At 36.6% G+C, this 25,193-nt stretch overlaps 1 protein-coding gene across 1 annotated transcript in view; it reads left to right on the top strand.

Annotated features, from left to right (window-relative positions):
• CPE (carboxypeptidase E) overlaps positions 1-24,865 on the top strand; it is a 59,764-nt gene extending 34,899 nt beyond the window's left edge. Inside the window, exons 4-9 of the mRNA XM_063458199.1 lie at positions 2,815-2,932; positions 8,222-8,404; positions 15,784-15,923; positions 17,854-17,953; positions 22,299-22,417; positions 23,191-24,865. Coding sequence (XP_063314269.1) covers positions 2,815-2,932; positions 8,222-8,404; positions 15,784-15,923; positions 17,854-17,953; positions 22,299-22,417; positions 23,191-23,289 — 759 coding nt within the window. The 3' untranslated portion in view covers positions 23,290-24,865. The remainder of the gene's footprint in view (positions 1-2,814; positions 2,933-8,221; positions 8,405-15,783; positions 15,924-17,853; positions 17,954-22,298; positions 22,418-23,190) is intronic.
• Positions 24,866-25,193: the final 328 nt, after the last annotated feature.

Raw genomic sequence — 25,193 nt, 5'->3', positions numbered from 1 at the left:
TAGAATGTCATTCTAAGTGTATTTTGTTACCGATATATATATATATATATATATTAATAACAAAATACAGTTAGAATGAAATTACATATGCATATATAATTTATATTACATTTTGTTTCAATATTTTATTTATTTCTTTTATTATTTTATTTATTATTTTAATTATACATATTTATATATAATATATATATACACACATCTATTATATATATATATATAATATATATACATATTATATATATGTAACGTCATTCTAAGTGTATTTTAATACTAATATATATACTTATATTAATATTAAAATACACTTTGTATGACGTTACATATATATAATATGTATATATATTATATATATAATAGATGTATATATATATTATATATAAATACGTATAATTAAAAATATATTAAATTTAATTTTACACATGTTTAATTTATTTTTTTTATACTTCCCACCAGCAGGGGGACTGTCTGATATTTTAGACAGTCCCCCTGCTGGCAGATCCATAGCCAGCTATAGGGGGCCATGTGATCGCTCTTTGAGAGCGATCACATGGCCCCTGGGGGCCTCATTTGCCAGAGGGGGGCTACCTGGGCTCTCAGGCAGCCCCCCAGAAGAGGATCGCGGCGGAGGTAAGTAATTGCTATCTCCTGGGGCTGCAAGCCGTTACGACGTACCATGCCGCCGTAACGTCTTTAAAGCCCATTTAATGCGGGATGGCATGGTACGTCGTAACGGCGTTAAGGGGTTAATGCAAAAGGCTTGAGGGCAATGATTCTACTCACTAGAACAAATACAATAAGCTGTAGTTGTTCTGGGGACTATAGTGTCCCTTAAAATATGGGATCCTGAATCTAAATAAACCTTAGAATTCTAAGGTTAAAAATAAACATAATTATGTTTAATGTTAGAGTGTTCATTTTAAAATAATGACTGTTATCTACTTGTGGCAGTTTCCATGTTAATAATATTGCTATTCGTGATAGGTAATTAGCAGCTGTCATTAAAGTGCACCTGTCATGATACACAACTTATTTAGATATTCCCAATTTAAAGTCTAAATTAACCTGTCAATAATCTATCTGCATAGACCTCTATGCCAGCAGCATAGCCTTCTGCAAGTGGTTTTCCTACTCTCTCACAGCTCAGCTGTACATGATGTGAAAATCCCCCCAGCAGCTCTGCTGGAATAATATAGAAAAAGAGTGATCTTGCTAGGACAGCTTGGGAGAGTGTGCATAACAAAATAAATCATATTAGAGGAGGTTGGGTAGCAGGCAGGGTTGGGCGTTAACGTCACTTTTGTGTAATGCCATGGTGTGATGGCAGTGCAGGAATGCTGGAGGGAGAAGGGGTGAGTACATATAATCATACAGTGAACTGATAGCCAAATTGCAACATTTAGGCTAAAGGTAAACTATCCAAACAGTAACTCACAATTTTTGTCTACATTTTGTTATTTAATTTTCAGTTTACCATTATTCACTATTTAGTGATTAAACTCTTTAGGGCCGTTTGCTCAGAGAATTGAAGGTGATGTGTGCATGCACTGAGAAACCTTTTTTTTGTGTCCTGGGGAAAATGCATTTGCAGGTAATTAGAAAATGTGCCTTTTTGTCTAGTGTCAGTGGAGGTGGAAGTAAGAAGCATCTAAAGAGAAAGAATACTATCTAGCATACATTGTACAGCGCTACGGAATTTGCTGGCGCTATATAAATAATATAATAATAATAAGTCAAAGAGGGGTTACTTGGTAATCTACAGAGGGGATAGCCCTAATTAAATAATTAACAATTACATTTAATTAAACCTAATTTAACCCTAATTCAAAGTATAACGTGTTTTACTCTAAAAAGTGGCTTTAAAGGGACACTCTAGGCACCCAGACCACTTCTGCCCATTGGAGTGGTCTGGGTGCCAACTCCCACTACTCTTAACCCTGCAAGTGTAATTATTGCAGTTTTTTATAAACTGCAATAATAACTTGCAGGGTTAAGTCCACCTCTAGTGGCTGACTACTAGACAGCCACTAGAGGGCACTTCCTGGTTTTAGCACAGGAAACCTGTGCTAGAGCGTCGCTGGACGTCCTCACGCTGTGTGAGGACCTCCAGCGTCGCTCATTTCCCCATAGGAAAGCATTGAAAAGCATTTTCAATGCTTTCCTATGGGGATCTCTAATGCGCATGCGCTGCACTTATGCGCATGCGCATTAGGTCTCCCCGGCCGGTGAGTGGGATCAGTTTCGCCCACCGGCCGAAGCAATCACTAGGAGGAGCAGCGGCGGAGGAAGAAGCAGCGACGTGGGACATCGTCGCTGCCTCTGGGAAATTAATGAAGGTGTTTTCACCCCTTCAGCAGCCGGGGATTGGGGGGTGGGAGGGAGAGGGGACCTGCAGTGCCAGGAAAACGGATTGTTTTCCTGGCACTGGAGTTTCCCTTTAACATAATGGGTAATCTATTGAGAGTTACCTCTTTTTTGGGGTTTCTCTCTTATGTGTTGTGAGTAGCATCTAGACATTAAAGAGAGATGAAACCATGGAAACCATTCAATATTTTTTAGCTGCAATGTCTACCAGCTGTTATTAATAATTCTTAAGGGCTGCTTTTTGAAAAACTAATGTATATTACAGCTCAAGTGCTCTGTGAAAACTTTTGTGATTGCCTAAAATATTTTATAATGTTGTTGTCCCTGATACTGTACAATGTTTATTTTAACTTCTAGAAGGTGTATCAGTGGACCAAATATGTTAATTTACATTGTAAAACAAATGAAGCATGCTTGCAGTAAATAATAGTTCTCGATTATGCACCTTTTCAGCTTGCCCCTGAAACAAGAGCAATAATAAATTGGATTATGGATATCCCATTTGTTCTGTCTGCCAACCTTCATGGAGGTGATCTTGTTGCCAATTATCCCTATGACAAGACTCGTAGTGGTAAGTTGAATGTATATTATTAAATACAAATCAGTTCTAAAACTACTATTAAAACAGCTATGTTTTCAAATAATTATTTACAGTATTAAAACTAATTGTGGCCAAAACAGTTACCCTATTCTGACCAAACACATTTGCATAGAATACATATACAATTATATGGAGAAAGATGTGATGCTCGTGCAGGTGAAGCAGTTCACCAGTATCTGAAGATAAAGACGGGCAAAAGACCAACATGGACCTTTTTTCATGGAACTGACACAGAGATGATTAAATATTACCTTTCCTATTAGGGGTTACTGTGAGTGTGCAATAGAAAAAGGACAAATGTGGAGGGAGTAGAATACCAGGAGGGGCATTAACTTTGTATAGCTTGCTTCGTGATGGTTTTATGATTTCTATTTACAATTTCAAATTCACTGGCATCAAACTGTATTACCCTCGAGTTTAGTTAGGTTACCTGTTTTTACTACTTTTCTGATTAGAATATTATACATAATCTATTATAAATGGGATCTCTATGGAAAGCAGGACTCACAAAAAAAGTATACTTCCATGACACTCGAACGCAGCTTGATACAAATATTGCGATATTTTAAAACTGAAGCGAACATATTTATGATATGTAAAAAGCTGACAAAGAGAGGGGGAAAAATTGACCTATTCTTATTCGTATCAGTTTAAATTTAAACCCCATTAGATGAATTGAGACTAGCTTGAACAATATTCTACCGAAAGCCAAATAAAAATACATGGGTTGGTAGTCACATAACATTACTCAATCAGGATTTGAAACTTATCTCTAAAATTATTGCCATAAGATTAGAAACTTCCCCAGAAATTGGGATTTACTAGGAGCTCACAGTCAATCAAAGAAGGTGTTCAGGCAGTAATGTCAGCAATTGTGGTGACAATGACATACCCTATACCTGGTAACTTTATGCTGAATGTGCAAAAGGTTTTCGATCAAGTATTAAAAATTGATATAGTCCAACCTCAACTAAATTAACGATCAATGGTTTTAATTCATCTCCTGTACTCTTCTTCTTCTTTTTAATCTTTCTCTAGACCCTCTCATCTGTATTTTGCATAGTTCGGTTATATCTTCTGACTTTATGACTTGTTATGACTAATTATATATCCCTTTCTATCCTTATGCATGCTGATTGGTCCAAATCTTCAGTGTTAGACATTGGACTACATCCTACCCACATCCTACACAGCCTCTTATTTCTTTACATTTAATCCAGTGGTCAGACTCACATTGCCACTGCATTCAGACTACTCCAATGACCTGAAGTGAGCTGTGTGTCTATAATGTCCCTTTAATAATTTTTATCAACTTAACATTTCTCAGATGATCCAACTTATCACCATTCAGTTGAGGAACAGCATACCTTCTAAAATCTGTTATATTTTCCAAATTAGTATACCCATTACAAATCCTTCCTATACTTCTGTTAAAACTGACGTGCAAAGATTATATTCTCTTTTCACCACCTTACCAGGGCATGGGAGAAGGGTGGGTTGGCCCTCATGGAGTTGCAGCAACTGAGATTTAATATAGGCATTAAAATTCCCCACATTTTCTAATATGCCAAGATACCGTCATGCCTGGGTTTGGATTTCAGGACATGACACATTCTCTTATTGCTTCTTGGTAAAACTATTTTGTTCTAAAGTCCATCTCTTCACTTTACTTCATACTGTCATGGCCGTTACCAGTAATTCCTGTCTCTTCCGGATTGACGGACTGTAGCCACACCCCCTCTCTGACACGGTCTCATTGCGCTACAAAATGCGACCGCGCCAGACAACAGACGCTGGATTAATGAACAGCGTACCGCGGAATTGAACCGGCTGCAACTCTTCTCTACAATTTTCCTGTGTACCGAACCGGACTCGTATTCGACTGACCTCCTTCTCCTTCCCTCGATCACGGCTAGCACTTTGACTCCTCTCGACCTCTCTCCAACGGAACCTCCCCGGAGGGGACTCTGGGACCAACTTAAAGCCTCTGTAAGCTAAGTTACCTCACTTGTGTTATACGAACTTTCCCACTGACTACTGAGCACTTAAGCTTTAGCCTGCTCGCACGTTCTCCTATCGTTATAGGAGTAATTCCTATTCATTAACCCTTCAGTCTCCAGCTGAGATGTTTTCTACCAATTAAGCTAAATCAAATCTCTGCAAGTTAATCTCCATTACCTTTCCTTCATTTTATTGCTGCAATTCAATTGTATAAGATTGTCTAAGAATCCACTCACCAATACTGAAGTATTTAAAGATACAGTACCTATGTTTTCTTCAATCAAAATATTAAAGACACAGTATCAGTGAATTCTCTGGTGAACTGTCATCTCTTTATTTCCCTCAATATATCACATGCACATCTATTTAATTTGAAATCTGCAGTTGAGCTCCATCTTACTCTATGTGAACGTGACACATACACCTCTTGCTATTGTCATAGAATGTTAGACATAATCCCTTACTTTTTTTTTTTACTAGTAAAGCTTGATTCCAACTGAACCTTCATTTACTAATATTCATGATTTCTCACATTCCTTTCTAACCCTCCATTTTATAATAGTCTACCTTTCATAACTATCCAAACTTGACATAAGAGTTATTTATCCCATTCGTGATTGTTCAGACTTTCACAACCATAGAATCTTAAATCTTACACAAAAGAGGAACAAATTACCTTCACTTCAAATTCTACTTTTTGCAACTTTTAAATTGTATTCATTCAGTTCTTCCTCATTTACAAGACAATGATTTGACTAACTCATTAGTCTCAATTGTTTGTAACCCTTCACTACCCTAATTTTATATCAGGTTATTATACAGCTGTATGCGAACAATCTTGTATCAGATTTATCAACAAGCCATAATCCCAGATGGAACATAGGGTAATACAGTTTATCACAACTTAGTATAATAATCACTATATGGTCCCACTCACATGGTACTGAGCCACTTAGATAGCTGGCTCAGACTTTAGAAGCCTTGACAATAGAAGGATGAGGTGGATGATCCTTAGAGATCTATGAAATGCAGTTCCCAGCTTGTCCTGGAGCAACTTGTCAGCTTATAAACTCCAGAGTACAAATAGGTATAAGGGTAACAATTTATTAAAGCTTTGTTGAAACATACAATCTCATAAGCATAAAATATTATAGTCCACCTCACTTGACATTTTTCCGCAAAGTAAGCCTTTTTCAAAAGTGTCTGTGTCCTTCTTTCTCCTGTTCTTCCTGCTTTTTAATGGCTTTTCTGATCGATCTTCTCCACCCACTATGTCTTTCAACTCATTCCTCTTCCGGGTTTCGCATCTTTGACATAGGGACGTTCGTTGCGTGAAGGCTTTCCCAGAATTCTTCCCCTCTGTGTCCCGATGTAGGTGACAAGCAAAAAGATACATATTATAAATATTCTTATTTATTCTTTAGGCAAAAGAAACCTAACATTTACATACTTAATATAAAACAAAACTAAGTCTAGTTTTAAATAGTTAGTTGATTATAAACAAAATCACAATTTTATATATATGAAAGATGAGTTTATACATATAAAAATATATAAATATAATATATATATATATAGAGAGAGAGAGAGATATCTAAAAAATATCCAACCTCTGGCACTCAACCTGAAACAAATTTATACACCAGTAACTTGTACCCGGGTGCTTCCCAGCAATAGTATAAACAAAAATGAAGACAGGAGCACTCTCTTGGATTTCCAAAATGTATTTCAAAAAATCACCACCTCTACATCAACGTTTCGACCCTTCAGGGATCTTGATAAAGACCCTGAAGGGTCGAAATGTTGATGTAGAGGTGGTGATTTTTTGAAATACATTTTGGAAATCCAAGAGCGTGCCCCTGTCTTCATTTTTGTTTATATATATATATATATATATATATATATATATATATATATATATATATATATATATATAAAACAAACCAAAATGAATACCATTAAATATTGCAGAGGAGAACCTATAATGAGAGAAATAATAAATTACATAAAAAAAAAATATTTCAAAGCCAGCATTTAGACCTTGGGGTTGCAAAGTATCAATGTTAAAGATCTACCTCAGTTCAGATTTACCAAGGAAGCTATCTTTATCAACCCCTCCAGTGGACCTGGACTTTATCTATACCTACAAAATCCAGGCCACTGGGGTCACCATTATGCATCCCAACTATAAAATAAACTTCAGTTTGTTTAAAAAAAAAAAAAAAAAAATCGCACTATCCTTTTTTTGTCTCCTTATCTAAAAAAAAACCTTGTTAAAATCGTTTGTTTAAAATTTCTTGCCCCTCTAAAAATTTATCTTGGTTTATCTGAATTGTCAAGGCTTCTAAAGTCTGAGCCAGCTATCTAAGTGGCCCAGTACCATGTGAGTGGGACCATATAATGCTTATTATACTAAGTTGTGATAAACTGTATTACCCTATGATCTTTTTTTATGTTTTTTTGTTACAGGTGTCTTTATTTGATAACCTGTAGTAATGTTATATATTGTGTGCTCTCACTGTTTTGTATTGTGTTTTTGTGTGCTTTTGGAGCGAACACAAAGGTGAAAGAAGCACCAATTACAATATCTGAATCCCTATATTTATTGTATAAACACGTGGAACATGCCTTCCCTCACAATCAATTTTTGACATGCAAAAAATGTATATATAATATACTATGTCTAAGGTGCAAAACCAAAAGTGCTATAATGTGCAACCACACAACACAACCCAATGTGAGATAATATAATCTGCTAACTCGAGCTGGTTAAGCAGACGATACAAATCTGGACTGAAATACTCCCAGGTATGGTAACAGTATAGTATAGTATAGGAGGAGACAAAAAAGGAAGAAAGGGACTTAGAGTGTAGTATTTAAAACAAATAAACAAAATAAACTAAATTTTTGACATTCTTGATGTGACAAATAAATTACTTAAACTCTTTCCTGTTCCTTTGTATCATTTGTATTTATTAGGAAGACTTATAATGTAGTTTATCTTATGATCAGTTTTTATAAATGCCCATGAAAGCACTATTAGGAAATCAAATTCAAAAGTCCATTTCATGCTTTCTAATGCTGCTGTTTCCAGAGCTATCCATTTTCGGTATTGTTTATTTAAACACTCCTAAGCTCTCCTTACAAATTAAATGAGCATGTTTTTATTCTACACACAATTGCCCTTGTTATTGCTAATTGCTATTGTTATATCATTGTGTATTGCTGTATAAATAATTTAAATTGTTCTTTCTGCAGGCAGTGCACATGAATACAGTGCATGTCCCGATGACAACACTTTCCAGTCCTTAGCCCGCGCATACTCCTCTTTTAACCCAGCCATGTCTGACCCAAATAGGCAATCATGTCGCAAAAACGATGATGACACTAGCTTTGTTGACGGCACAACAAATGGAGCAGCTTGGTACAGTGTTCCAGGAGGTATGTAATGTTACATACATTATTTATTTTCATGCAGAAGAGAAAAAGTAATAATAGAAAATTATTTTTTAATAAAACATATGGACAGTATTAAAAAGCAATTGTAATTAGATTATATTAGGTAAATTACACATAACATTCTAGAAGGGTTATTAACTAAACATTGAATTTTGTCCGAAATGACATAATCAGTTGAAAATGACCAAATTCAGAAGGTAATTCTCATATTTACTAAAGCCAGATGCGATCAGTATTCAGTCATTAAGACCAATTCTGTAACATTTGTTCAGATGAGTTTGGAAAATCAGGGATTTTTGCATCAGAACCAATTTATAGCACCGGAATTGGAGATTTATCAACGACTCCATGGTAGCAGATGTCAAACCAAATGCATCTGGCGGGAATCACATTTGCAAATGATCATATACTAGCTTTTTTCCAAGTCAATTAATAATTTCAAAAACTATCTGTCCACCAGCAGCACTTGCAGCCAGTGTGCAAATAGTTAAAAACCCTCAATGGCGCAAGGATTAATCATGTGATGACTGGCCAGTGCTTGTTAGCTAGCCACTACATTAAAAAAATTATATATAAAAAAAATCCTATAGGGGTCACTAAGACCCTCATATTACTATAATGAAGGTGATGTACTTCCATATCCACTAAACACAAAACATTCGCGACTGGGCAACCATTGCTGCCCAGTCACTAGAAAAGTTCCCCATCCCATGGGATCCTAATTCATTATCAAATAGAGGGAGTGGACATGCCAAGTAATAGTAAGCCCCCTGGGTGGGTGAGTTCTCAATCCCTTAGCCACCTATCTAAAATAAATTCTCCACCAAACCCCTTGACCCTAATAATAGTGAGGAGCGGGCCAAAAAATATAAAACTAGTAAATATATATATATATATATATATATATATATATATATATATATATACTTACCATGAGATATCTTCTTTCTTCTAATTCTTATGTTGCTGGTGTGGGTAACTCTCGCTGTAGCTTGGTGCCCTGCGTTGTTTATGTTGTCAGACATATTATGCCACAAACAGAGTCGGATGCACCATTTTATTTATCACCTTCGTTTTTATTATTGTGACTTTTGGAGGCCAACAATCTGTAGGTAAGTGGTTTGTGTCAAAGTAACAGCCACATAAACGCCAAGTTTTTTTCAGCTAAATAATTCCCAGAGCATAACACTGTGTCCGCCAGCCTGCCTTATTCCCATAGTGTATCCTGCTGCCGTCTCTTCCCCAGGTAAACAACGCATACGCACCCAGCCATCCACTTGATCTAAAAGAAAACGATCCATCAGACCAAGCAACTTTCTTCCATTGCTTCATGTTACAGTTCTGATACGCACGTCTCCATTGAGGACATTTTTGGCAGTGGATAGGGTCATCATGGAAACTCTGAAACTGTGATGCACTGAGTATTTTGACACTTTTCTATCATGTCCAGCATTACATTGTTCTGCAATGTGAGCTACAGTAGCTCTTCTGTATGATTGGACCAGAGCCATTGCTCCCCCCATGCATCAATAAGTCATTGGCAGCCATGAACCTGGCACCAGTTTACTGGTTGTCCTTCCTTGCACCGCTTTTGGTAGATACTAACCACTGCATACAGTGAACAGTCCTCAAGACTGTTTTGGAGATGCTTTGACCCAGTTATCTAGCCAATAGTATTTGTCCCTTGTCAAAGTCACTAAGATCTTTAGTAAGTACTGCTAGGTTCCTCGAATATTGATATGCTGGACTGCTGAGAAGTTGTCAATCTGTAGCAGGATGCAGCAGTTCGATAAATCTCTTGCAAAGTTGCATATAGCGAATGATTTGTGTGTCATCCAAAGTCGAACCTTGCAAGTAGCGTCCCTACCTAGGAAGCTGACACAGGAATCCAGCGCGAAATCCAGGGTGGAACCAAAGTTCGCACGCCCATTCCACGTGTACATGTGCATTAACACCAATGCAATTTGAAGCGCACATCTTCTGTCAATTGGACCATTTAGTCGTATGATGCTGATGACCTGAGAAACTGAGCCTTCAGGTGCTGCAAAGCCGTGTGGTGTAACAGTACAGAAAAGATTGCTTATATGGATGAAGACAGAAGTCCTACTATCTGAGCCAAGAGCCAAAGTGGTACAAAGAACTCTACAGAGTTCTTTGTTGACCCTGGTTATCTTTGCCTTGGTATTATGCTAACGGTACTTAACTGTCCCGGGGCGCCCTGGAGGTCGGTCCACAGCAGTTATAGTGCCTGTGGCTGTTACACCCCAGTCGGTATCCTCTGATCCTTAATTTACAGCCAGGGAACTCACAGTGATTGTTCCGGCATTCCAAGATGGCAGCAACTGCATTAGGAGACTGGTCTGCAGGTCAGAGGTTAGAGGAGGTGTGGCTGAGGGGCTAAGCCAGGATGATGATGTATCCAAGATGGGGCTGAGTAACACAGTCAGTGACCTCAGGTAAACCCTCCGACAGGTGGGAGCAGGTTATGTGATTGAGCCACTCTTTTATAAGCAGAGCATGCCTATTTTCCAGCCTAATAACATCTAGCATTTGCCTCTCTGTGTTTCCTGGCCTAGGTGGTTTCCTGACTTTGTTGCTCTCAGATAGTTGCTGATTGCCACCTGCCCTGACCTCTGGACTATCTTACTCTGATTTCTGCCTAACCCTTCTTCAGATATCTTGCCTTGGATTTTCTGTTGCTTTTTAAAGCCCCTATGCCATCACCGACCCAACAGAAACCTGTTCTTAACTTCAGGATCTCTGTGGATTGTGCTTCTTGGTGAGAGCTGTTACTACACCTGAGTGCCATGACCGAACAATACCCCACCAGCTTGTTACACTTGGGTAATTTTAGAACAGGATCTGGAGTCTATATTGAAGTCTAAGAACTGTACTTGTTCTGTTACTATCAAGGTGGACTTGTCCGGGTTCACCATGAATCCCAGAGACTCCAGTCAATGTATCATCTGAGGATGTAGCCTGGAAGCTACTGTCAAAAATAGAAGGATGTCATCCAGATAAATGCTACACCTAATCTCCTGGGCTCACACGTGAGCCATAACTGGTTTGAGGAGCTTGGTGAAACACCATGGGGCAGAGCTCAAACCGAATGCCAAGCATGTGAACTGCATTGGACAGCCTTTCCAGAGTAAGCGCAGGAATTGTTCGTTTTCCAGATGCATAAGCACAGACAGCTTTGAGTGCTTGAGATCCAAGTGCCAGCCATATTATAAAGCATATCTCTCAATAGATGGATTCCCTCCATCTTGAAGTATCTATATTGAGCATGTATGTGGGGGCGCCTGAGAGTAACTTGTATATGGAATAGTGATAGTAGTAGCTCTAGTATAGGCAGTCTGTGGGGGTTCACTCCAGCATAAACCCTAGAATACCCTAATAGATATAGGGGGCTCACCCCAAGCTAGCAGTGGTTATGTACAGCCCACTTACAATAAAGATAGGCTGAACTGCAGGGAGTGTGTGTAATAAAATGGCACCTAGAATTAGTGCACAATTCATGCCCTGGCAAAATATCAGGCGCAACTAATGTGGTACTGTATTAGGGCACAAACCAAGGCATTTCCCAACTTAGGAGGATGACAATCCACTAGAGAATCATACCGGCCAAGTCCAGAGGGGGAAATAAATTGTGGTCAAGTGTGAAAACACTGCATAGATAATACCCTGTCAATCAAGCCCCCAAGTGAAGAGCACTGGAGGGCCATGAAAAATGGCAAGTGAGGTGAATAAATGGCAAATAGAAAAGACAGAGTCCAAATTAATTTAAGCAATATACACATATAGGTAACATAAAATTGAAGGAATGCAGTAAGGTAGCTAATATTCTGACCTGTAGCTGTATCTGCAAAGACACAGGAAGTTCTTCCTGTGGGGAGGTCTTATATAAACTCCCATTGTTTTTGATTGATTGTTATATACTTGTCATTGCTGCTAATGAATGGCAGTAAAGAAAGTTGGGCAAAATATGAAGCCTCCTGTCATGAAATACATTTTTCACTTTTGAACAAAAATAATAGATTTGTTAACACATTTTGGACAAATCGAAAACCAGAAATGAACATTCTTTTCAGTTCCACAAGACACCTCTTTCAGTTGCCATGACAATACTTTACTCTTAGCACTTATGCCATTTGCTGGGCTGTCTCAACATGGAAAAGCCCTATATATATGGAAAAGCCCTATATATATATATATATATATATATATATATATATATAGGGCTTTTCCATGTTGAGACAGCCCAGCAAATGGCATAAGTGCTAAGAGTAAAGTATTGTCATATATATATATATAAAGTATTGTCATATATATACACACATGTGACTATATATATATATATATATATATATATATATATATATATATATATATATAAAGAGGGATAAATGTGGGACAAAATATTACAGATAATATTTTGTAAAAATATTACAAATTAATAATATTAATAATACAAATATGAATGATTAATATGAATATTAATATTGCTATATTAATTATTATGACCACACATTTTTTGTAATTTAAAAATATACCTTCTGTTTTGTCTCTTGTCCTAAATTCTTGCAGTTCAACTCAATTTTATCCTAATACAATATAACATGCAATAGTTATATTACTTAAAAAATAAAATTATTGTGACAACACCAATCTATACAATAATAACATAATCAGTGATCATCCAACATGTAACAATGAAAGTAGTTGCAAACATGTTACAATATAATTCCCAGAACAATGTGGATAATGAGCAATGTAGTTACTGTCACAAAGAATTTATCACCAACTAATGCAATAACTCAACATAACATATTGCATTAACATTTAATACTCTTCAACATAATATGAAAAGGTATGACATTATAATATTCCTTGCAATAAAAATGCATGAATCACATTTGCTGCTTCTACAAAGTATAAATTACTTGTTTAGACAATCTCAATAATAACCAACTATTTCCCCAAATGGTTTGCAACCAAACTAACTTTTTCCAATCCACTCAGCAACTAAACTCTCTCAGTTTGGAATTGCTAACTGACAATATGCAAATAAAATGTTAATTACAATAACTCACTATATTGGTATACAATAATATTTTGTAGAACAGATTAATAAAATAATAATCTCAGCAAGTATTCGGTAGAACTACTTGGAAAAATGTAACCTCTGTATCTACACAAAGCAATTTCAACAGGTATTTACAAGATAATAGGTTTTGATTAATATCTGAATTTCAGCAAATGAATGTATCAGTAATTACAGGATAATACCTTAAGAATTATTGCATATTTTCAATCTGAGCTGCAGACACAGATTTTAAATATGCAGAGACTACTTTCCCAAAAATAAATAATTATTTGAAATGTTAAAACAGATCATGTTCAAACTTATACAAAATATAAACATGATATAATTTACAATTACCACGTAGTCGCTCGTTTTCTTTGTCAATGGATAAGGAATAAAGATTTTTTTCAACATATTAAAATATAAAAAAATATGAAAACATATATCAAAAATATCAATATATCCATAGCTTAAAAAGTTTCGACATTTTTGCCAATATTAAATAATTTTAAAAGGTTATCCAAAGTATTTTTAGATAAGCTTTTCAAATGATTTAATATATTTTGATACATTTGTAAAATAACTTTTTTCCAAGATATTAAAAGATCAAAAACTATATTTGAAAAGATACATTTGTGGGGTTCACAAACCTTGTCTTAGAGCAGTGTTTCCCAACCCAGTCCTCAAGGCACACCTGCAGTCCAGGATTTAAGGATTACCCAGTTTTGTCTAAGGTGTTTTTAAAAAAAAAACAAAAAAAAAAAAACACCTTAGACACAACTGGGTCACCCCTAAATCCTGGACTGGTAGGTGTGTCTTGAGGACTGGGTTGGGAAACACTGTCTTAGAGTTTTATGCAAATGACATCAATTATATCATAAGCTTTTTAATTCCACACACATTAAAAAAATGTTAACTGCAATGTTAATGCTTAACAATAGCATACATAAAAAAATATCAAAATATTAAAATATTTTTCATAACAATATTTAATTAGAAAAATATAGACAATTTAAATATTAAATATTAAATAATTTCAAGTTTATACATTTCAAGCTTATACAAAAATATTACACTTGTAATAATGTTGAACCTGAAAATATGATACAATATAAGTCAATAAAATGTATATACATATGGTTGAAAAGCTTGCAACAATAATTGGCAAGTAGCCAAAATGGATGCTTTCAGTTCTAGGATGGTGCGTTGTGGATTTCTACATTTAGTTTTATTTTTCAGATCTTACAAATGCAAATTTGTAAATTTTCAGTCCCCTAAAGTGCTTCAGGTAAAGTGCTAAAGTGCTTTGGGGGTTAATTGTATATCCGGCTTTTTTTTTTTAAATAAAATTACTGATTTCAAGAGAAATCAGCATTTCCATAAATCACTTTAGTGGCACCTCTTGGTCCTCAAACAGAAAGCCAGGAATGTTTCCTTCCTCACTAAGTTTGTTCAATCACTTAAAGGGACTCTCCAGTGCCAGGAAAACAAACCCCCATCCCATGTTGCTGAAGGGGTTAAAACCCCTTCAGTGACTTACCTGTATCCAGCGCCGATGTCCCTCGGTGCTGGGTCAGGGTCTGCCCTCGCCGTCAGCCGGCGGGGGAGACCCATTGAGCATGCGCGGCCGGTGGCGGGGGAGACCTAATGAGCATGCGCGCCAATGCTGCACACGTGCATTAGACCTCCCCATAGGAAAGCATTAAATAATGCTTTCAAAGCTTTCCTATGTGGATTTCAGCGACGCCATAGCGTGAGGACGTCCAGCGACGTTCTAACACACTTTTCGTGTTCTATGAACACGGAAGTGTCTTCTAGTGGCTGTCTAGTTGCAGCCACTAGAGAAGGACTTAACCCTTCAAGCTTAATATTGCAGTTTATGAAAACTGCAATAATTACACTTGCAGAGTTAAGGGAAGTGGGAGTTGGCACCCAGACCACTCCAATGGGCTGAAGTGGTCTGGGTGCCTGGAGTGTCCCTTTAATGCGGAAGTGAGTGATTCTTATAGAGAAGCATTATTTTCAATTCTTGTCTAATAGAAGCAGTGTTCGTGTGTCCCAGTGCTTCTCTATCCATACATACAGAGAGATTGTGCTTGTTACCTGTAATTTTCATGTTTTCAATTCCATGTAGTAAAGAATTCTGATTCAAATTTTTGACAATCAGTCTAGCGGTGATCATCTTGGGGAACAAATCAGGAAAAAATGTACTGTCTCGTCATTTACTGTGTTTAATAAACTATTGCCAATAAGTCTCTGTGTCTTCTATTTGCAGGCATGCAGGATTTTAATTATCTGAGCAGCAACTGTTTTGAAATCACAGTTGAGCTGAGCTGTGACAAATTCCCTCCTGAAGAAATGCTGAAAACATACTGGGAGCAAAACAAAGATTCTCTTGTGAACTACATAGAGCAGGTAATATACATAACTTCTGAAGTAAAGAAATATTTTTCATCTGTGTTTCTTTTTCAAGATTTATTACACGAGTGGACTATTTAAATGAGGAAATATTAACTGTTGAGTCAACACATCCCCATAAGTCTACAGACCTGTTTTACCCCCACACAGAAAAAACAGCGTGGAGCACTGCAGCTATATGACCTCTTGGTACAGACATGCTGACGAAGCTCTCAATAGCACATTATTATTATTATTATTATTATTTTATTATTCATATAGCACCAACAAATTCCATAGCGCTGTACAATGGGTGGACTAACAGACACATAATTGAGATCAGGCCACTGGACGTACAGGAACAGAGGGGTTGAGGGCCCTGCTCGATGAGCTTACATGCTAGAGGGAGAGGGGTATAGTGACACAAAGGGTTAAAGTAGGGGAATTTAATAGTTTGTTAGAGAAGGGTTTATTGAGTGCTTGGTATGTCATTTTTGACAGTTGCAGGAAAGGAGTCATGGGGTGGGGGATGAGAACAGTGTAATTGATACGCTTTAATGAAAAAGTGAGTTTTCAAAGATTTTTTGAAGGAGTGGAGGCTGGGTGAAAGTTGGATTGAGGAGGGAAGGGAGTTCCACAGAAGAGGTGCAGCCCTGGAGAAGTGTTGAAGGCGAGCATCAGAGGTGGGTATCCGGGCAGAGGATAGGCGTAGGTCTTGGGCTGAGCGCAAGGGTCTCGATGGGACATACTTGTGTATGAGGGAGGATAGGTATGTTGGAGCAGCATTATGTAGGGATTTGTAAGCAAGCGCCAGAATTTTGAATTGGGCCCTGTATCTAACTGGAAGCCAATGCAGGGACTGACAGAGTGTGGAGGCATGGGAGGTGCGACCGGACAGGAAAATAAGCCACGCAGCCGCATTCATTATATATTGCAGCGGTGTAAGCTGGGAACATGTAAGACCGGTGAGAAGGGGATTACAATAGTCAAGGCGAGAGAAAACAACAGCATGAACCAGTACCTTAGCCGCGTCCGGCGTTAGATATAAGCGGATGCGCGCTATGTTCTTGAGTTGGAAGCGACAGGATTTGGCTATCGATTGGGCATGAGGAGTAAAAGACAGGTCAGGTTTAAGAAGAACCCCTGGGCAGCGAGCTTGCGGGGTAGAAGTGATAGTGGCGCCGTTGACTGACATCTTTATTCACTTCATATATATATATGTACATGTACAAAAGACAGCTTTTGAGACATGTCCTAGATTAGATAGTGTAGTGTTAGAGAATCAGTTCATGCCCTCACATATTATTGTATTCATAATTGGTATTAACAGGAGCTTCGTTTATGATAAATTACTAGCTTCAAAATGTAGTTTATGTGTCAGAGCAGTTCTAATATCACCTAAGATATACTATGGCGTGACTGATTCTCCATTTTAATACAAGTACTCAAATAACAGGAGACTAGATGAGTCAATAATTTTGAACCAAATACCCCAAAAGATTTGAGATGAGACAATTCCCTGGGAGTGTTGAAATACATGTTTGCGTACCACCAGATAACTTGATGGACCTTTTTGTATGATGAGCACTATTACATTTAATCCTCCATAATGAACAATTCTGGTTTGAATGACTAAGCCTGCTTAATTTCACACGTTGGCTTGATGAACAGCCATTAGACTTTGCTTACTTTAGCATTCATGTATTTTTATATAGCTATATACTGTCTAATCGATGTACCTCTAGTGAACTGGGGAGTTTTGCCAATCTGATGAAAAGCTATCATAATTCAATGTTTGTGACTTGACTACAGATTAGTGTTGTTACAGAACCATAAATGCACAGAAATAAGTATATATTTTTATTGCTCTCTCTAAGTTTTGCTAACACTGTACCACTGTATTTGTGGAAATATGATTATAATGTTGTATTTCTAATTTGCTTTTCAGGTCCACCGTGGTATCAAAGGCTTTGTCAAAGATCATCAGGGCAATCCAATTGCAAATGCTACAATATCTGTAGATGGCATTGACCACGATATTACCTCTGGTATGTATCAGAAATAGAAACACACACACCAAAAAAATAAAAAGTAAAAAGGCACTAAAATATGTCTAAAAAAAAATAAATGAGTGAATTATACAAAAATATCTATATATATCAAAACAAAAGCTGCACCTATACAGTGTAGTAACCCATATAAAATACACTCCTAAGAATAAGAAAAAAACGAACAGAAAAAAGGTGCACTATACCTGTAAAACAATATTACAAACAAATATGCAACTAAAGTGCAGCAAGTATAGAGTGTAAAAAAAAAGGTGTGTGAACACAGTGGTATTTGTTTAACCCCTTAAGGACCAAACTTCTGGAATAAAAGGGAATCATGACATGTCACACATGTCATGTGTCCTTAAGGGGTTAAAGTGCAAACATTTTAAAAAAATATATTGTGAAAAATTTGTGCAAACATTTGTGCAAAAATACAGTGCCTTGCAAAAGTATTCACCCCCCCTTGACTTTTTACCTATGTTGTTACATTACAGCCTTAAGTTCAATGTTTTATTAATCTGAATTTTATGTGATGGATCAGAACACAATAGTCTAAGTTGGTGAAGTGAAATGAGAAAAATATATACATAAAACAGAGAATTGGCATGTGCGTATGTATTCACCCCCTTTGTTATGAAGCCCATAAAAAGCTCTGGTGCAACCAATTACCACATAATTAGTGAAATGATGTCCACCTGTGTGCAATCTAAGTGTCATGATCTGTCATTACATATACACACCTTTTTTGAAAGGCCCCAGAGGCTGCAACACCTAAGCAAGAGGGACCACTAACCAAACCCTGCCATGAAGACCAAGGAACTCTCCAGACAAGTAAGGGACAATGTTGTTGAGAAGTACAAGTCAGGGTTAGGTTATAAAAAAATATCCAAATCTTTGATGATCCCCAGGAGCACCATCAAATCTATCATAACCAAATGGAAAGAACATGGCACAACAGCAAACCTGCCAAGAGACGGCCGCCCACCAAAACTTACGGACCGGACAAGGAGGGCATTAATTAGAGAGGCAGCACAGATACCTAAGGTAACCCTGGAGGAGCTGCAGAGTTCCACAGCAGAGACGGGAGTATCTGTACATGGGACGAAAATAAGCCGTACGCTCCATAGAGTTGGGCTTTATTGCAGAGTGGCCAGAAGAAAGCCATTACTTTCATCAAAAAACAAATTGGCATGTTTTGAGTTTGAGAAAAGGCATGTGGGAGACTCCCAAAATGTATTGAGGAAGGTGCTCTGGTCTGATTAGACTAAAATTTAACTTTTTGGCCATCAAAGAAAACACTATGTCTGGGGCAAACCCAACACATCACATCACCGAAAGAACACCATCCCCGCAGTGAAACATGGTGGTGGCAGCATCATGCTGTGGGGATGTTTTTCAGCAGCCGGGACTGGAAAACTGGTCAGGGTTGAGGGAAAGATGGATGGTGCTAAATACAGGGATATTCTTGAGCAAAACCTGTACCACTCTGAGCGTGATTTGAGGCTAGTACGGAGGTTCACCTTCCAGCAGGACAATGACCCCAAACACACTGCTAAAGCAGCACTTGAGTGGTTTAAGGGGAAACATGTAAATGTGTTGGAATGGCCTAGTCAAAGCCCAGACCTCAATCCAATAGAAAATCTGTGGTCAGATTTAAAGATTGCTGTGCACAAGCACAAACCATCCAACTTGAAGGAGCTGGAGCAGTTTTGCAAGGAGGAATAGGTAAAAGTCCCAGTGGTAAGATGTGGCAAGCTCATAGAGACTTATCCAAAGCGACTTGGAGCTGTGATTGCCGCAAAAGGAGGCTCTACAAAGTATTGACTTTAGGTGGATGAATAGTTATGCACGTTTACCTTTTCTGTTATTTTGTCCTATTTGTTTGCTTCACAATAAAAAATAAAAACATCTTCAAAGTTGTGGGCATGTTCTGTAAATTAAATTATGCAAATCCTCAAACAATCCATCTTAATTCCAGGTTGTGAGGCAACAAAACACGAAAAAATGCCAAGTGCGGTGAATACTTTTGCAAGGCACTGTATGTGTAATCAGCCACAAAGTGTCCAAATAAAGTAAACACTTACTTTGAATAACTTACATATTTGTTTGTAATAGTGTTTTAAATGTATAGCACCCTTTTTTTCGATTCTTTTTTTAATGTATCAAAACTAGACTTGTTTTTTTCCAACAGCTCCTCTTGTTTTCCTCTTTTGATCTGTAAACCAAAGGGGGGGAAACTGCATCTATAAGTGTGTTGTAAAACATACACATAATGTTTATGCATATGTATGTATGTAAATATAATGTCAAATATGAAAAGGCGGGGAGGGCTTAATTAATGAAGAGAGAAAGAGGATAATGAGCTTCCCCTTGCAGGCTCTGCACACTAAGCATGTCTGTTGCCAGAGCACAACAGAATATGTACAGAATTGACATCAGACTTTATTAGACTCAAGGTTTGAGCAATGTTTCTGCAATGGTATTGAACATTTATAATAGATTTTCAAAGGCTCAATAGAGAACTGTAACATTTCTTTTATTTTGAGTCTTATAAAGTCTGCTCACAAACACGAGTTACATTTTGTTTAGCCAAGCACAAGTCTAATCAGAACACAAGTAACCTGCCATTGAGAATGCAAAGAGATTACCGGTAAGCCAGCAGGAACTCACTCAGCGGGTGTGTAGAGCAGAGATTTCCCTCTTATAACTGCATCAATAATAAGATATAAAAAAATGCTCCATCACTCTGGATATGCACAGAATTGACATGTCAGCCCAGAACAAAGTTCTGAGTTGGCCAAGTTACATGAGCTGAGGTGCAACTAGCCTCCTGCACACTAGTGCCAATATCTCTGTATGTGCTGTGTTTAAAACTGAAACACTGCACTTATATACTCCGACCACCATGACCACTTCAAATCAGTGAGCTGGTCATCATGGTTGGAGTAACACTATGTAATATTATTATCATCTTATAAGGACTCCAAATATAGTGTAAAATGTGAACATGTGATGGATAATAAATTTTTTTTCCAATAACCTTCCTAAATTTAATCCAAGATATAAAACCTAAGCCATGATCTATTCTGTGATTTCCCTGTTCTGTATGTAATGTTTACAATACACACCCACATCGTATTCTACCAGTTACATGCAATAATAAAACATGGAAAAGTCATGGATTAAATTGATATAGTGATGTAATTTGGTTAAATATATCAAGTTTCATTTATTTCATCCCACTAACAGATTTTCATTAGTATTCCATTTTAAGGTCAAGGACATTTATAATGTGATTAATATAATTCCTCAGCAAATAAAACACAGAACTGCAAAGTTCTGCTTTTAATTACTAAAAGAAACAAAGTCTTATGAAATGTATTCCCTTTATAAAATTTAAATTATGACGGATGAATGTTTTTTATTTTACTTTTTTTTTTCCTGTCTGAGTAGGTATATTACCTCACTGATGCTTATGCGAAAAAGTATAGTAATGTTAATATAATATTATTAAACAAACAATATTTTGAGAGATACACTTCATGTATCAAACCCCAATCCTTGATAATACAATAATTTGGTTATTCAGCATGTAATTGTGTGTAGATAGGAAGCTATCTGGCTAGGAATGACTACTGTACTCTATCGCTCGAAGACTAAAACAGGGGGCAATGAATTGATTCTTTCTTCTCTTACAAATCTTGAGGTGTACGTCTGGGCATGGACATGCCCGCTTGTGGTATAATGCAACAAGTATTGCTGCTCTAGCAATATGGGTTACATTATAGATGTTATCCTTGGTTGAAGTAATTACTATCAAACTTACCCCCTAATGCTTTAAACATTTATAGAAGAAGAGTGACTTGTGTCTTGCTTATTGATGTCTTGAAGCAGTTCTGGATGTGATACCATGCTGGTTGTCACATTTTGAAAGCTATTGACTGTTTGACACAAACACATGCCAAATACAACATTGGGGTCTATTCAGAAATGTCTGACAGGAATTTCTGGTTAAAGCTTGGTTTATATAGCTAACTTGAAAAACATTCTTAAAGTAAGCAAATCAAAATTGTCCAAACCATCCTGAAAGTGGTCTGGGTCCGTTTAAATAGACGATCTTAAGTCTGATACTCCTGATGTTCTTTTTAACCTTACCAAATTCCCTTTCAAAGTTGATTAACGACTCAGACCTTTCAAATGTTTCCATTTCTTCTAGCATACCATGAGTGCATTTTATAATGTTATCCCCGTTGTGATCAGTTTGGGTAGCGCTGTTCCATCCCTCTTTTTATTCTTTATTATATTTAAAGTTTGCTCTTTGTTTTCTGTTTTTTTACCACAGCAAAGGATGGAGATTACTGGAGACTTCTTGCTCCTGGGAATTACAAAATTACTGCATCAGCTTCTGGATATCTAGCTATAACCAAGAAAGTAGCTGTTCCCTATAGCCCTGCTGTAAAGGTAGGTAACAAATGGCTCCAAATAAGTCCTTCTTTAAAAATAAAAAATGCACCACCCCCAAAACAAACTATTGATAACGTGTTCTGACGTTCAAATATTATTATGTGTGGTTTTCAATGGAATCCAAATCCAAAAATATCTCAATCTTTTTTTTTTCCTGCAGGTAAATATCAAATTATAGGTTGTAAGCTACCTTTAAATTAGTTGCTGACTTTTTTTTCCCTAGGCTGCTCTGAAATGCAAAATCATAATCTCCACCCAGAAATAGCAGTTTGCGTATTCGGTTCACTAAACTCAATTTGCAGTCAAATTTTGAGATAAACCCTTAACTGAAATTATATTTCAGAGCAATTCAGCATTTTCTAAAAATAAAATAAAAAAAAATGACCATATACAGTGAAAGAGGGAGTTCATACACAGTGTACAATTTGTAGATTTATTAAAATTATGAATTTGCTCAATTTGCTAATGTGTTTTACACCCTACCACCTATAGAATGTAAGCTCGATTGAGCAGGGTCCTCTTCAACCTATTATTCCTGTAAGTTTATTTGTAATTGTCCAATTTATAGTTAAATCCCCTCTCATAATATTGTAAAGCGCTACGGAATCTATTGGCGCTATTTAAATGGCAATAATAATAATAATAATAATAATAATAATAATAATTGGAAAGACATATTTCCCTTCCGATCTGCATGTTGGCTGCTTGGACAAACTGTTAAAATAAAAAATTTAAATTATTTGTTCTCACTTTTGTTTTAAATAATATAGATCGACTTTGATCTGGAGTCTTTATCAGAAAGGAAAGAAGAAGAAAAAGAACAATTGATCGAATGGTGGAAGATGATGTCCCAGACCTTAAATTTTTGAGAAAAGCTCTGCTGACATTACTTTAATTATATATTGAATTGATATGCGATAATGTGGACCAGAAACATAGGAAGGTGTGCTAACAAATATATATATTGTATGTACTTTTATGTGTATATATATATAGTACATGCGTATAAATATACAGTTACACACATTCCTACAGGTATTGGATAATATGTAATTTTGAACATCCAGTGTATGTAAACCTTGTGTGTACCAGTTTGGATAGAAACCTGCAGTCTATAGAACTGGTAGACTTTGAGTTAGAGATAAAGTAGAACTTGGCACAATTAATCCTGTGACAAAATGGCAAACATTTTACATTTTATACATAATATAAGAATTACAAATGAAGAAATTCAAGGAAAAAAAATGCAATATTCTGTGTTGAAGCCATGTGTCACAGAGCGTATTTTAGTTTATAAAATGGTATAGCACAGCTCTTGCCAAAAAATATCTTGGCAGTATATATGTAGAAATAATGCCAATTAAAACTGAAGCGGTATAAATATATTGCCATTATTTCTTATTTTCTTAGGTTCAGCTATAACTGAATGTGATTTGCATTTTAATGTTTACATTACAATTATGCTTATATTATAAGATTAAACATTTTGTCTCGTGTCATACTACTTACAGAATCAAGCAACCATCCTATGAAAAGTGGCCATCAATCTAATATTCTTAACTAGAATTCGGCTTTCAAAATTCTTGCTCCCATTAACCCTTTCATGCTCTCACTGGTGATCCATGTATTGCAGTCATGTGTTTCTCATCCCTCGACCACTCAAAATGTTAATCTAATATTTGTGGTTTTCTAGTTGAAGTTAACAACTACAATGCAACATTTAGGTCGGCCCAACTTTTCCAGTATCCTCTTACCACCGTTAAAACCCAGTCCTGATATTCATATTGTTAGTAAGTCATGCATACTGATATTTATTCCACATCTCTTTTATTTTGTGGTTTTGTGCTGATTATTATAATAAAAAAAACTGTTGCAAGTAAGTTGTGAAAAAAAAGTCAGTTTTGAAACAAAGACCTAAAAATTAATGGATTAATGAAATGTAAATAAGGATGTGCAAAGTTAATTTAAACATTTCAAAAGGTCACCATCAATGTTACATAATTCCAAAAGTAATGATGCAGGGAGCATCCTGTGCCCACTCTTATCTATGAGAATGGCTTAGACCTGGTGCAGCTTCTAAGTTTGTCTCTCAGAGTTTAGAATGCACTGAGCTTTGAGATCCAAGCCTCGGATCTTAAATAGATACTATAGGCCTCAAAACAATGTCAGCAGCCTTGGTATATAGATCATGCCCCTGCGGTCTCACTGCTAAATTCTCTACCATTTAGGAGTTAAATCACTTTATTTACACAGCCCTAGTCACACCTCCCTGCATATGACTTGCCCAGCCTTCCAGAACACTTCCTATAAAGGAACCAAGATATTCTAGATTCCTTTATTGCACAATCCATGTAATCTAAAATTTCTCATAATTTCTGATCTCCTGCTCTGTTAATAGTTTTCTAGACCCTGTAGGAGCCTCTTGTGTGTGATTAAAGTTCAATTTACAGAGCAGGAGATAACCATTTCTAAAGTTAACATCTGAATGAAAATGAAACCATTTGTTTTTCATGCAGGTTGTGTCAATCATAGCCAAGGGAGGCGTGGCTAGGGCTGCATAAACAGAAACAAAAGTGGTTTAATTAATAAATTACAGAGAATTGAGCAGTGAGGTTGCAGGGGCATGAACTATACACAAAAACTGCTTCATTAAGCTTAAGTTGTTTTAATGCCTATAGTATACCTTTAAAAGTGTAGAACATGACTTTTCTAATAGCTGCATATAGACCGATTCATGAAATAGTGAGCTTTGCTGTGTGTAAACCAATGGCAT

The sequence above is a fragment of the Pelobates fuscus genome, chromosome 6 (genome assembly GCF_036172605.1).
Source record: "Pelobates fuscus isolate aPelFus1 chromosome 6, aPelFus1.pri, whole genome shotgun sequence".
NCBI classification, from domain to species: Eukaryota; Metazoa; Chordata; class Amphibia; order Anura; family Pelobatidae; genus Pelobates; species Pelobates fuscus.
The sequence above is the reverse complement of the archived record's forward strand: the minus strand, read 5'-3'. Positions and strand labels throughout refer to the sequence as shown.